Source organism: Triturus cristatus, chromosome 7 (genome assembly GCF_964204655.1).
Source record: "Triturus cristatus chromosome 7, aTriCri1.1, whole genome shotgun sequence".
NCBI lineage: Eukaryota > Metazoa > Chordata > Amphibia > Caudata > Salamandridae > Triturus > Triturus cristatus.
This window is the reverse complement of record NC_140590.1, coordinates 1,226,287,933-1,226,303,671: the sequence shown is the minus strand read 5'-3', so window position 1 is coordinate 1,226,303,671 and position 15,739 is coordinate 1,226,287,933. Positions and strand designations below refer to the sequence as shown.

Genomic DNA, 15,739 nt, shown 5'->3' with positions numbered 1-15,739 from the left:
AGGGTGTGACTGGCACAAAGAAGGTTTTGTAGCCTTCTAGATAATAACTGTTTATGGTCGTCCATGTCCCCTGGAGGCAGATCACATCAGACCTTCTTAAAAAGGCACTCAGTCTGATGTCAAACTTGCTTGCCAGCCCTGCAAAGTTATATATACTCATATTTTGATGTAGGAATCTTGGTATTTTTTTTGTGTTTTTTTTTACAGGAGGTCAGGGTTTAGAATAAACAAAGGAAAAGAGTATTTATGCCGTCCCAGTATTGTACCACAGGAAGTTCCCCGGGAGTGCACTGGGCATGTGTGCCAGCTTTTTGCGCCCTCAGGGCACTTTGGTATTGCAGAATGGACCGCAGATGCTTGTGCAGCCCCTCCTGTAATACAGATAGCACATGTGCACATGTAGCACCAGCACTATCTCAAGAGAACGTTCCATCATTTACATGGGGACATGGCCCCATGCAAATGGGTCAATCTCTGCCTTGGCACCAGCAGTTTGTTCTTGATGTGGGTGCAAAGGCAAAGAAGCTGTCAGGAGGAACACTGAAAGTTTGTCACAAAAAGGTCGTTCGCTATCAGTGTGCACCCTTTTGCAGCCCTCTGGAGGGGGAAAAGGGGGTCCCATGGATGTCCCAGTCATCCCCTTGCAGGTGGGTGCAGTCACTCACTCCATCCGTCTGCAAAGGGATCTCTAATCCCTCTTTAAAGTGCAGGCAGGTGGCTGCCTGCTTAGTGAAACACGTAGCAGCTTTGAAGTAGCTGCTCTATATTTCACTTGAATCTTCTGCCCCCAGGACAGCACAGAATTGTAGCTGCCCTTGGGGCAGTGCATTCATCTAATAGGGTGTGTTTCACTGTTTGTGCATGGCGCACCAATTTAAAGGAAGGGAATTGTTATAATCTCCATCCTTACACTTGGTATAGCCCAACCCCCCCCCTCCCACTCTGACACAGTTGGTACGCCCGAGCTGTGGAAGCTCACCTTAGAATGTTGTGTAACGTAGGTTCTATGTGACTGAGGAGAGCGGATGACTAGAATAAAGAGAGTCACACTTACCTAGTGTGTGGTCTATCTTTTCATAACACTGGCGACGACTGCGGAGGGGGCAGCTGGTCATCTCCCCTTTTATGTGTTCTCTCCTGCTAAGTGCCCATGTACTAGGCAGTCTTGGGCTTTGGAGTATCATTTTGCTTCTCTGGTGGTGACTCTGTTCCTCTACTCCGGCGCTGTCTGTTCAGGCCAGCTGACATCCCTGCTTCAGGTTTAAGGACAACGATCCTGCCGAGTGGAGAGTTACGAGTCGCCTCAGCGTTCCTGGAAGGAACTGTGACTGAAGCATTTGTGGTGCTGTTCTTTCAGTTTGGGTGACGCTGTCATCTGACACCATCGCTCCAGGCGGAGGGTGAAGGATTTCTGTCAGGAGGTGGAAGTCGTAACAGCGCTTCAGTGAAGGACCGGGTGTGTGCTCCGTGTTCCGTTCCCCTGACTAGCGGAAGCTCTCCGAGTTGGCTGCTGTGCTGTATTCCTGAAGTGGAGGTTTTCCTTCGACATCGTGTGGTAACTCCTGCCTCTGCGGTGTTCACCTCCGGCGCTGGTCTCCGTCCGGCTACTGCTGTTCCTGTGAGTCTGCCTTCCTGAGGGGTCGTTCTGCTCCGCCCCGTTGTGTCGTCTCCGGCGCATCAGCATCTCCAGGGCCGGTCTGCTGTCTCTGTGGTTCACAGCGAAACCTTCCACCGGCGCTCCAATTTTCGACCTGTCTGAAGCCTCCGGACTACAAGTAAGGTCCAACCAGTTTTCTTTAATTGCCTGGCTCGCACACGGTTGTGTGGAATACGCTTCGTGGCTATATATATATATTGCGTGATCATTCTCCTCTGTGATATGCACACAGTGTGTGCATCTCTAAAGCGTGCATCTGCGTGTTCTACTGTGGCACGCACACATACTTGTCAGTTTATGCCTTACTCAAAACAAAAGTACCTCCCATGGTGACTCGCACTCCTTAGTGCGTTTTATTTGGCGTGACTCATTTAATTGTGGAAAGCATAATCCTGCTGTTGCTTTCTTTGCCTCCTGCATCAGTCGGGTTGCCATTAATTGCACTTCCTCTATTTTTGGTCAAGGTTACAAGTATTATAGCGTTTCTTCTTGGTAACCTCACGAAATGGGCACTCCTGGCATGAGTCAACCTCCATCTTTCCTTAACGACTGTGGTGATCCAGAGATACATTGGAAAGATTGGACAAAGCTATTTGAGTCTTATTTAATCGCCATGGGAGGTGAAAGATTCTCTCCTCTGCGCAAACAACACATCTTGTTACACAATTTGGGTGTTCATGGACGGAAAGTTTATGAAACTTTACCTGAACCTGAGTTGGAAGATGATGAAAATTTTGATGTGTATGATATTACTATGATGAAATTGGAGTCACATTTTGGTGACAAGGTCAATGTGGTACTGGAACGCCATAAGTTTTTTAGTCGCACCCAAGGAAAAGGGGGGTCGATTAATAATTACATAGCAGCCCTGAGAGGCCTTACACAATTGTGTGATTTTGGTGACTTGAATGATTCCCTTATAAGAGATCAACTTGTAAGGTGTACAAATAGTGGAAAGGTGCAAGAGAAACTGTTGGCGAAAAATCCATCTCTAAAGGATGCCGTTGCTATTGCACAATCGGTGGAGCACACCGCCAAGTGTGTCAGAGAAATGAAAATTAAAGAGGATGTGGTGGCAGCCATTCAGAGTGAAGGGCCAGAAAGGGAAGTTTTTAAGGTTAACAAGAGAGAAGAGAGTAAAAGCACACCATATAGTAATCCAGGAAGGGAGACCCAAGGGTTGAAATGTTTTAGGTGTGGCAGTAATAACCACCTGGCCAACAGCCCCTTTTGTACTGCACGGGGGTATTATGTAAAAAATGTAATAGAAGAGGACATTTAGCCAGGGTGTGCAGGGAGGGTCCTAGTTCAAGCAGCCCTGCTAGGAGTGTAAATACCAGTGGAGAATCACAAGCTAGATTCGTTTTCCAGGTGAAAGATAGCCAAGAAGTGGAAAGGACAAATTATCCCAAATGTGTCATTCTCATTGACAACAAACCTCTTGAGGTGTATGCGGACTCGTGTTCACCGTTTACGTTGGTTAGTCTAGCTGATTTTGAGAATTCCTTGGGCTGTGACAAGAGTATGCTTGTTCCCCCTGACATATCGCCGGAGGGATACACTAGAGACCCTATCCCTTTGGTGGGAATGGTTAGTAGTCACATAGACTTCAAGGGTAGAACAATTGTAGGCAAGGTGTATGTAGTGGAGAGGGGTGCGAACCTGTTAGGGTGGAAACACCAGAAAGATCTGGGCATCATCCTGGATCCCAACAATGAGAACCAGGTCATCCTAGTAGACATTCCCAATAGCAATAACCTTATACAAGAGGTGTTTCCCGACCTATTCACCGAGAAATTGGGAAAGTTGAAGGATTTCCAACACAGAATAAAAGTCAAGAGGAGTGCCAAACCAGTGGTCCACAGAGCCCGACCAGTTCCCTTCCGTTTGAGAGAAGTCCTCAAAAGTGAGTTAGATAAATTGTGCGACATGGGTGTCATTCAACCAATAGAGGCGTCAGAATGGTTGGCCCCTTTGGTTATTGCATCTAAAGCTAATGGAAGTGGTATTCGTGTTTGTGTGGACTTGCGCAGTCTCAATGACAATATCTGGGTGGAGAGGTTCCCACTGCCCAACATAAATGAGATGCTAAGCACTATGGGGAAAGGTTGTTACTTCTCGGTCATAGACTTATCTATGGCGTACCATCAGGTAGAGTTACATCCTGAGTCAAGACCCCTAACGGCATTTTCATCACCTTTTGGGGCCTACATGTTCATCAGGATGCCCTTCGGACTGGCTTCGGCCGCATCTGTTTTCCAAAAAGTCATGCAAAAGGTATTGGAGGGTACTAAAAATACGCTGTGTTTCCAGGATGACATACTGATGTATGGGGCAACGGAGGAGGAACATGATGATATCCTCAACACAGTGTGCCAGAGATTGTCTAAAGCGGGTTTAACTGTCAAACTGGATAAGTGCAAGATCAAAGTGACCTCTGTGGATTATTTGGGTCACACCATATCTAAGGAGGGGTTTAAACCAAAGCACAGTCTGATTCAAGCGGTCAGGGACGCGGCAAACCCTTCAAGTAAAGAGGAGCTTAAATCCTTCCTAGGCCTTGTTGAATACATGTCAAAGTATGTGAAAAACTTTGCAGATCTGTGTGAAGGCCTACGTGAACTTTTAAAGAAAGACAGAGAATTTGTGTGGGAGGAGAGACATAGTAGGATAGTGAAATCGATAAAAGAGTGTATCCTGGGTTCACCTGCGCTAGGGTCGTTCGACCCACAGAAAAAAACTATCCTCACCACGGATGCATCCAATAAAGGGTTGGGTGCGATGCTGTCACAAAAGGATAAAGGCAAAGATACTATTATAGCTTTTGCATCACGTACCCTAAACTCAGCGGAAAAAAACTATTCAGTCATTGAGAGGGAGGCGTTGGCGTGCTACTGGGCCGTAAATCATTTTAAGTTTTTCCTGTGGGGGATGCAATTTGTTATACATACAGACCACAAGCCTCTGACCTTTATGTTCTCGTCTAAAAGTGTACATAACAATTCCCCGAGAATTTCTAAATGGGTCTTGGGTTTAGAAAACTACTGCTTTAAGGTGGAGTACCTCCCAGGTCCAGAAAATGTGATTGCGGACTATTTATCTAGGGCACCACTGGTGGATTATTCAAGTGAGGAACAGTTGGACGTCCCCATTTTAGCCATACATCTCCCTGCTTTAAGTAAAGAGGAATGGGACGCCAGTGTGAGTGAGGACAGTGAAATGAACATTCTAAAACAGTTTATCCTCAATGGGTGGCCTGAGACTCGCTCACAAGTTCCAGATCCCATCAAGGACTTTTGGGAGGTGAGGTATGAATTGTCAATAGTGTCGGAGGTGGTACATCGTGGGAACAGAGCGGTTCCTCCCAAGAGTTTGAGGAACAAAATTATTGACTTGGCACATGAGGGTCATTTAGGGAGGAGCCTCACTAAGAACAAAGTTAGGAGCTGTTTCTGGTTCCCAAAAATGGACTCTATGGTTGAACAAAAAGTAAGGGAGTGCATCAGCTGTGCTAGTAGTGACAAAAGCAAAGTCACACACAATACTCCCTTATCCCCGGTTGAAGTCCCGGAAATTCCTTGGACAAAACTAGCTGTGGACATTATTGGTCCTATGGAAATCCTGGGTACACAAAAGAGGTTCATGTTTGTTCTGGTTGATTATACCTCTCATTGGGTGAATTTCAAATTTACGTCATCTACCACGACAAGCAACCTTATCTCATTTTTAAAGAGTGTCTTCGTATATGAGGGCATCTCAACTACATTGGTGACAGACAATGGGGTGCAGTTTACTTCAGACACTATGAAGTTGTTTTTAGAGAATCTCAATATAAAGCATGAGAAAACTGCTCTCTATTGCCCAAGAGCCAATGGGTTGGTAGAAAGGGCCAATCGGCTTATCAAAGAGCACATCCAATTGGCCATCACCAGTGGATTCGATGTAGAAGATTCGTTAAGAGAGTGCATCTGGTCATACCATACCACTCCCAATCTTGTCACAGGGGTGTCTCCTTTCGTGTGTTTAAGAGGGAGGGAACCCTGCACCAAAATGAACCCGGGGTGGTTGGGAGGAGGAAGAAGGGTAGTCCCCGACCTTGGTAAGAGTAGAGTGAAGATTGCTCAACACCAACGCAAATACAAAGGATGGTACGACCAGAAGCATGGCGTTAAAGCCCAGGAGTACAAGGATGGCTCCACAGTACAGGTTAAGATGCCCACTCATGTTCCGCCAGGACGCAGCAAGTACCATACACACCAAGGTGTGGTCAAGTGTGGACGCAATGTAGTTCGTCTGGAGAATGGACAGACATGGAGCAAAGACAGAGTGGTTAACTCACCCCAACTGTGAAGCCTTTCCTTTGTTTCCCCACATAAGGAGATGTGTTATAATCTCCATCCTTACACTTGGTATAGCCCAACCCCCCCCCTCCCACTCTGACACAGTTGGTACGCCCGAGCTGTGGAAGCTCACCTTAGAATGTTGTGTAACGTAGGTTCTATGTGACTGAGGAGAGCGGATGACTAGAATAAAGAGAGTCACACTTACCTAGTGTGTGGTCTATCTTTTCATAACAGGAATCTTTGTCAGCAAGAAAGAGGTGGGGAATGAGTGAATTTATCAAGCAGTTTTCCTTTCTGTTTCTTTGTTTTGAGTTAATGGATGTTATGGTGGCCTTTCTTGTCTGACTTCATTGTTTTCAACTGAGGAGTCAATTTGGCCACTGTTGTTTGGGCTAGGGAGGCCCAATTCCCAGTATAAATAGGTAGGAAGAGTTATTTTGATAAGGAGGTAGAGTATGTTCTGTGGAAATAGTCTTCTTGTTCTTAGCATGCTACTTGCAACTATGAAAGCAAGCACGTTTTCTCCACCCAAAGACCACAACTAAGCCAATCTATTGTTTTTAACAGTAGACACCCGAAATTGTTGGTTAGGAGAGGCTCTTGATTGATAATTGTTTTCTCTGGCCTAAAGCCCCCTCACAACTACACCCAGGTAGGCTCCAACCCATACACAAGGTGGGTGAATAGAGAGAACTGTGGGTGCATGTGTAGCCTCTCACCTGAATGCTTTCATGAAATAACAGTTCCATCCTCCTGCAGCCTCTTCACTGGCAATTACTTGTTAATGTAAGGCTATCCGGGCTCTCTCCGCTTACATTTGGTGAGAGGGGATCCACGTTGGCAAAAGAAAAATGGTGCACCACTCTGGGTCAGGCACTTTACCAACTAGTGTAGCCCTTGGAATCAGGTGACAATGCTGTATTATGGCTGGTATTTTATCTCATATTTATTAGGGTAAATTATCTTCAGTAAGAACATGCTATAGATCTTTAGAGCAATATTATATGTTCTAATCCTCCAAATGTTGGTACCAATCAGATTGAAGACCTCCATAATGCATAATTGTTTGCTCCTATTTAGACACACAGCTAGTCCAATATGAAGACCATATGAATGGGTTTAATTACATGGAGAAGAGAGCAGAATGCATAAACATGGTCTTAATTTAAGTGGAGTTATGAAAGCCAAGAAACTGCCTTATTTGAAAGAGCGACTTTTTTAGTAGTGCAACAGGCTGGCCCACCAATTGCGTCAAGAGATGTAAATAGTATTATTGTTTATTATTTCACATTAGCAACTAATTCTCATCCTTTGCTGCTGTGACAAAGGTGACCATGATCTTTTGAGGGTGGCATTGACCTTACATAATAATATCCAGTCTATAGGAAAAAGGTTCTGAATAGTAAAGGTCGAAAGCCTCATTGTAGATGGAAAAAGCCTAAAGTAGCAAAACTTAAGTCTTAGAGCTGATAATTTAATAACTTTAGGTGTCAACCCAATTGTGTTTGTATGTGTTGGAAAGTGGGTTATTAGCAGTGGTACATATGCATCTACCACTGGAAATAAAGCCACTAACACAGTCTAGGGCTCAGAATAGGTCTTAGTAAATTATGTCCATGCTCAACTGTCATGTAGTTCCTACCAATCTGTAGGACCTGCACATTGTTTGTACAACATAAACTAAGTGCTTGGTGTCAAGACTGGTTCCAGACACCCCTACAGGATATGTTGGCCTATAAGCCAGCCACTGTATGCCCCCCTAACCTATCAAGGAGCAAATAGTTTCTGGCAACCTCTGAACATGACAACCCTGACCCCTCATGGATCATGGAAACAGTACAGAACCTTTCGCTCAGTCACTCGTGCTCACTTATTCTCAGAGTAATATACAGAGGATGCATAGTGGGACTTTTTTATTAATATTTATTGAACTAACTGTATTCTTGCATGAAATACTTGTGCTACAATGATTAATAAACAGAAGCAGATCAACGTGATTACAAGCACCAAGAGCGTAAAAACTAGTGGATATAGTTCTATCATGGTGCCAAACAATGTACATATGCAGGCATATAAACAAGACAGTAATCTAGCGTACTCCTACTATGCGAACCCTACTCTAAGTGTACCTAGAGTGTGTTTAGGTGTAGAGCCAAGAATCCCCCCAAGAGACGTTCCAACCCCCTTACCTGATGGGATAGAGTGAAGGACCCCGTCTTGGTCACAAACTGGACACCCCTCACCAGATGTCAGACTGCTGAGTGGAGATTTCTCAGCATGTAAGGACCCTCGGTGTCAGCGGAAGTACCTCCTCTGCTATTCTATCGGGATGCTAAACTTTTATAATAGAAATCAGCCTTGCGATGTATGCATAGATTAGTGATGTTACGGATATATAGATAGCCCTGTTGCTGGTAGATGAAGACAGTGATGTCATTTGTGCGTAGTGTGAAATTAGATCTTGTACCTGATGTTCAGGGCGTTGTGATAATGTTGTGCGAAGCTAGATGTAAAACCAATTTAAGTTTCAGACAAACTCATCCAACAATTTTTTGCTTGTAATTGTGTGCCAAAGGTCACAGAAGGAAATGTTATTTGTGAGGACAAAGAAAAAATTTGCAGCTTTGCTACTTACGCCTAACTCTGGAATATAACACAACCCTTGGTAACTTGGCTGCGAGCAGGCAGGCGTAACCTAGGACACATGGATGTAAACCATTTAAAAACACCAATTCAGTAGCTAATGGAGACACAACCCACAGAAAAAATCCAACACCAATTTATTAAAATACGAAATATTTGTATCTTTAAAGTTACATGTAGGGAAACAGAGATATTCATTTTTAAATATTTACAACTATATAGCACTTAGAAACCTATAGTGCCACTCTGTGACCTCTGGTTATGCTTGACCGGGACAAAGTCAAAGTTTCAGGCTGACTGGGATTGAACCCTGCTCGCACACCCCTCATGGGTGGCCTTGGTCAAACTTCTACCTGCTGACTTTGAAACTTTTCTGGAGCTGTTTCTGCTGGGGTTCCTTGATGCTCTTCACTAGGCTGGATTTAGTGAGGGTTCTCCAGCTTGCTTTTCAGGGAGCTCCTGGTCAAACTCTGGAAGTAGGACCTCATGAGCTTTTCATCGGGATGAGGCAGCAGGTCAGGCCGGCTTGCAGTTGAAGGTGGATGGCTTGGCTCTGGCAGTTGAGTTGGCTCCCCTTATGGAGCTTTTTTCCAAAGTTGCTCCAAACTTCTGGATATCCTTCTTGAACTTCTTCTTGATAGTTCAAAGTGTCCAGAATGCAATCAAAGGGTCAAGAAGCTCCAGGATGGTCCTTGAAAATTTGGGACCATAATTCCTACAATGTACCTGGACAAAACCCTTATAAATCAACTGGACACACTCCAGGCAGGGGAATCTTAGTGTTGATGGTCCAGGTGATCTCTGTTAACCTGTAGAATGCAGGGACTCCACCCTTTATTCCTCTTGAAGCAAGGTACCTCCAAAGGGCTGTAATGCCACGTAATGCAGCAGGCAAAATAAGTCAGAATGCAGGGCCTGATGGTCCAAATCAAATTTCAAGCTTGGGAAAAATAATTCATCGTTTAGTTTCAAGCAGCAGATCTAAGAGGCTCTGCTCCTCTCACATATTTATTCTGTGTTCTCTAGGGTCAAGCAGGAGAGCGCTCCAGTCCAATTAGGTGTAGGGCAGCACCCTAGAGCATGACCACTTTCTCCAAAGTGTGGCATAATCTTCTCCCAGAAAGCACTATTCCTCCAAAATTCAGTATGGCTAAAATATCAGCAGAGGAGCAAGTACTAGTTAAACAAACCCCCAGTATGCCTCATTTCCATAGCTCCCCTCCCCCTACCAATTTTCTAATTCCTAGCCTAAGCCTGCCATCTGACTGGGTCAGAGGGGCTGGTAGGTAGAAGGACATGGAATTCCCTATCTGTCCTATTACCCGTTTCAATCTCCATGCTTTACAATGCCTCACCCCTTTTCTGGCATTTATGTCTCTCTCTCTACCAGATAGCCTCTCCCTGGGTGAGCCACTTATCACTTCATCATAGCAGCCTGGCTAATCCTGTTAAGTCTGATTAATCAGGCAGGGAAGAGGACAGGAAGTCTGCATTTTGACCTACAGGCAAGAAAGTCTTATAATTAATTTTCTGTGCAATTTAGGATAAATTCAACAATGGCATATTGCTGTATTTATCAATGCGATTCTCCTAAGCCCTTGAATGATATCCTAATTCAATTCCTAGCGATAGTTATGCATTCGTAAACTATTGCCATGTTATCGTAGGGTTCTAGGCATCTACAACGGGTAAAGTGCAATGTGCAATTTGTACATCATCAGGACAGGTCAAGCATCTTTTATAAGAGCCCTGCTTATAGTTACATGACCCCCCCCCAACCCTGGGACACCCAGGGGAGACTTTAGGGGTCCTTGAATATGCAAGATAGTGTAGATCCTTACTCCACAGTGCTCCTAAAACCAAAGTCAATTTTGGGAGGCACGTTACTACACATACAAGAGGAAAAGTGAAATGTGCAATTTCTTAATCACCATGGCATATAAAACATCTTATATAATGGCCCTCTGGAAAATGACATGACTCCCCACCCCTGAGACACCTAGGGGACACCCTGGGGGGTACCAAAAAGACCCAAATATTGTAATGTATCACTTCTTAAGTGCCCCTACCACCAACATCAAGTTTGGGCTCTATTTCCACTTAAAAGCAGTGCTGCGACAGTGGGCTGCTTTTAAAATGACCTCAGACTGTCATCTGTGCACACATGCACGCACACTAAAGGCTGCTGGCCCTTAAACTGCATGCCTTATTACATATTGGGGACTTAATGGTAGTTTTAATCTCCCTGCCGTATTATCTACTAGTGACTTATAGGGTAGGTCATGCCAATTCTAGGACTACCCTACACATAATGTACCCGAATAAATGCATGTGTATGCTTTCACTTTTGTTTTCAACATAGCACTGGCACTGGGTCTGCCCAACAGAGCCCAGGGCACTCAGAGTAAGAAAACCAGCATCTAGGGGTCTAAAATGGGGCAAACAATGGGGGATAGTCAAACAGGTCGTGAGTCCTAACAGTGTGGCATCGGAATGTGACAATTATCTAATTCCTTTTGCATATAAAGAGTTGAAGAGTATAACGGCTCAAGGGCTTCGTCCATCGGCTCTTAGCCAGAACAGAAAAAAATCACCATGGTGGCGGAGGGGACTCGTTGAAGATTGTCGAAAACAAACAGTCCCCTTTTTAAAAAAAAGTTCTGCTGAGCGGAAACCCTGAATGAGCTCCACTCCACCACCTCACAACTAGACTAGTGGTCCTGCACTCACTTTCTCTGGGAGTGGGATACTGGGCATACGTTTACGGACCCCAAATTTCTGACCCGAAATCTCATGAGTATGAGTCTACAAGGACAACCAGACCACAGCCAAGGGCTCCACCCGGCCCATTTCCTGCAGCATGGGGCTAGCATGGAATTGTCCTTCTTCTAAACCCACAGCCTAAATGACACCCCCCATAATTCTTTCTATCTAAACACTCACCCTGGTTCCTATTCACTGCCTGCTAGGAGCAGGTGGAACCCTCTATGGGTATTCCGCATGACATTGGAAATTCTGAGTGTACTTTCACTAGGAAAAAAGGGTTCACTGGGTTATTCCCCATTCTGGGGGATTACATCGGAATAGCCAGATTTAGGTGTGTGAATACCGACCTGAAACGTTATTACCAGGCGCACAGTGCCCCCTCCCCAAAATCTGGCCCACTTATAATCTTGGCAATGGTAGGGATGGAGTTTTATGGAAAAATAAATTAATAAACAAGCATGGGCACATTTGTAAGATGTCTAAAAATGTAGGGGATCTAGGGATTCTGGAATTTTGTAACATTAGTAATTCAAAGGGATATATTTATTTGAAAGTCCTTAAGGGCTTACTCATGGTAATAATGCCTTGCGTAATGAATATCATGATATGATACAGCACCAGCAGAGTTCTCCATCAACGGAGAGCCTACTCAGCCATAGGCTGCGATGCACACTCGCCGCTGGCCTCGACAGGTCGCGCCCCATATCTTGGTAGGATTACATCATCGTTATTTGACAGTGAGAAAAAGAAGACATTTTTCAATGTAGTACTTTAATATAATGAGGGCTTGAGCTGGAAACCCGTATTGTCTCATTGAAGTACCAAATTAAGTCATGCTGATAGGTTCTTTTTTTCCCCAGAAAGTTGAGAAGGAAAGAAGTCCTGATTAGTGCTACACAACTAATTCGATTTCAAACTAGATTGCAAGTAGGGCGGTATTTGCTCAGTGCCTAATTTGAGCTGGTGGTTGCAGGTGTTGTCCACCGGCACTATTTATTCGGGACCGCAACTTATTTTTAATCATTAGACTTGGACGCGGTACAGGAGAGAGGAAGACAGCACAGGAGGAAAGGAAGAGAAATACGAAAAAACAGTGAGAAAGGGGTAAAGTAGGGGTGAGAAAGAACCTGCAAGAGTGAGATAGTGGGGGAGATAAAGGGGCATGGCGAGATAAAGGGGCAGGGAGACTATAATGGTGGAAGGAAGAGGTATAAGGTGCAATCAAGATCATACATCCTTGGTAATTGGCACCCCCGACATTCAGTAGCGTCAGCTGAGAAAAATGTGGGTCCTGGCACTTTAATATTTACAAATTAAGCACCGTATTTGCTCATGCATCCATTTCTCCTGTGTTGTTTGCCCGTGTGAACATTAGATACCCTTTGCTATTTGGCCACTAATTTCCAGTAGATAAAATAGCCCATTATTCCAATCTGCACACCCTTGAAGTCTTTTTTAGTGCACTGATCCGAATTTCATAATGCTGCCAAGATCCTCACTCACTGGTTTTGCAGGTATTATTACATTTTTTGCCACTCACTTCTATTCTGAAAAATCCTTTGAATTTTGGATTCCAAGAATGGTTTCTCAATGGAAATATAGTGATTCTTGTAGTAAGAATCGGAGGTTTGAGCGGGAATATTGTTTAATTTTGTTTGTTCAAGCTATGCCACTGGTTTTCAGATTAACATTTCAGAGGAATTAAACCTCTGCCTGAGCATTAATTGAAAATGCTTGAAAACCGACCACGCTTTGAAATGTGAATTCTTTGGTTTCACCCATAACCTCAAGTAATAGAATTGTTTCTGTCGATTCAAGAACAGAGGAAAGTCCAATAGCACCACCTGTTCTATTTGTTTGCCTTCGTTATGTTTCGCCTCTAACATTCCTGTATGTTTGCTACCCCCTTGCCATGTAGGGAGACTCCGGAGGACCCCTGGCGTGTGCAGCAGAGGGCGGCACCTGGTTCCTGGCCGGCGTTGTGAGCTGGGGGTACGGATGCGCTGTGGCCAATCGCCCTGGAGTCTACACCCGTGTCACCGCTTACACCGAATGGATTCAGCGATATGTGACAAATGTGACATTCCACCAGGGGGTTTTCAACGTCACTAGCAGCAGTATAAGCGGCAGCTTTGCTACGACCATTGGCGCGACTAGCGTCATCGGCAAAAACAACAGCAACGTTTTGTGTAGCCTCTTAGCTTTCTTTCTCCCATTTTTACTACTTATTTTATTGATGGAATTCTAAAAGTGCATTGATCATGTGGCTTTCCTAGATATTTAGGGGGAGATTTACTAAGATTTTGCGCCGTGTTTGCATCACAAAAGTGACGCAAATCAGCGCAAAATATGTGAAGCAGCATTTAGTGCTGTTTTGTATTACTCTGGGCCAAGGGAGTGGAGCATGGGCGTTCCCATGCAACCACCCAAGGTTTCTCATGCTAAATCCAATTTACTAAACAAAGTAAACAGGGTTTAGTGTGAGAAAACTGCGCCCTTTTCAAGTAGGTGCAGGAAAGGAGAAATGCTTTCATTTCTCCTTCCTCTTCCGACTTTCATGCATGCTGCACTGTGAGGAGACATACAAAGTGGGAAAAGCTTTGCACCATGTCTGGGGTTCGTATTTTGTACAGGAAGGGTACCCTTCCTGTACAAAACCTATGCTAGACTAATGCACGCACCGTAGCGTTATGGCGCTAAGGTGTGTGCTTGGTAGGGGTAGAAGAGAGCCATATTTCCGAAAACTATGGCGTTCTCCTGCTCCCTCCCTGTCGCGCAATGCAGCGCAGTCTCGCAGGGGGTTGTGCTGCGTTGAATAACTTTTTGGTAAATCTTCCCCTTTGTATCATATTTCTTGTTGTTTTGATGAAGATAACTGTATGACAGAGAAATTCCCCTTTGATCATCCACACACTGACCGGTGCCATAGTAGAATCATTTATCAAGTGATTTTACCACACAATCAAGGCACAAGCAAGATACCAGATGAGATCCAACAGTAATGAGTGTTAGAACGTTTTCTGTCAGAAATCTCTCACTGTCATTTTAAGTTTAAAATGTACCTCCCTAATCACTTATGATGATGTCCATGAGATAAGGAATAGGTGTTGAAGGAGTAAAGTAAGTGCAGACATATCAGCACATGTATCTCAAATAATAATTTAAAAAAATGTTTTTATACTTTCATGCTTGCATCACTACATCCCACCATAAATTAAATATTATCTATACAGTATTGTTGCTTTTATACATTATCATAGCTGCTTGCAGGGTATTTCAGGGCAGGCCTACTCTCACATTGGCATATATCTTTGTTCTTGCTGGTCCGAGTCAAAATGGACGCCATGTTCTCGGTTGTTTCTTTTTTACTTCACTCCAGTCCGACGTTTGCCATCCATGTACCCCCTTATTTCTGGAATTTTGGGCAGCACATAGATCCATGATTACTTATTTGCTTGCCACATTGAAGGCCATATTTATCATTCTTTCACGCAACACAGCAAAACTACTTGCTGCGCTGAGTAAAAGGGAGAGGGCAGGAATGCAGAATATCAATCAAGAGATGGCACATTTCTGCTCTCTGCCCCCTTCCTGCACAAAAACAATCCTATGAGGTTTTTATCTCTTCCTAAGTGTGCTGCAGAATGCAGCACACTTAAAAAAAAGAAACAATGAGGAGAAATAAAGATATTTCTCCTCTTTGTGACTCCCTTGGGAAGATGTAGGATTTTGACGCAATCACAGGTTTACCAGTCTTGGTAAATCTGGGAATGTGCCAAAACTTATGGGTGGTTGCATGGGAATGCCCACCCTCCACCAACGGAACCACTTCCCAGGGCAGACTAATGCAAGGCAGGGACTTGTGCTGCCTTGCATTACTCTAAGTTTGCCAAGCAATGCAGGGCCATGCAAGGAGGCCATGTGATGCTTGGTTAATCTATATTAGGTATAGAGTTGCCCTTGCAATACCATGCGTGACGCAAGGGCAACACAATATACCATGATAAATCTGTCCCCCAGTATCTACATAAGTGAAGAAGGAGTATGCCCCTAGAAACACTTTTATGGGAATCCAAAAGGTGAAATGAAACACTTGATGGGTAAGATAAGTTGATCCCTGAGAGGAGGATGGAAGATCCAGATTCAACAGTCAAAACGCTGCTTCTAAACGGAAATTATCTTCTTCTTTTCAGGTCAAAAAGGAAGTTTATTAGGAAAGCAAGTGATACAGTACAATATATTATGAAGGATGCAAAGAAAAGGAGAACATATAAGATAAAAATATCATGCAAACATTAGTAAGTTGGATTGATAAAGCAGTGCATTATTA

General features: G+C 44.2%; 1 protein-coding gene across 1 annotated transcript in view; it reads left to right on the top strand.

Moving 5' to 3' along the window:
- The window catches only part of LOC146811663 (serine protease 27-like), a 275,582-nt gene extending 260,699 nt beyond the window's left edge, over positions 1-14,883 (top strand). The window contains exon 6 of the mRNA XM_085618635.1: positions 13,328-14,883. Coding sequence (XP_085474761.1) covers positions 13,328-13,657 — 330 coding nt within the window. The 3' untranslated portion in view covers positions 13,658-14,883. The remainder of the gene's footprint in view (positions 1-13,327) is intronic.
- The last annotated feature ends 856 nt before the right edge of the window (positions 14,884-15,739 follow it).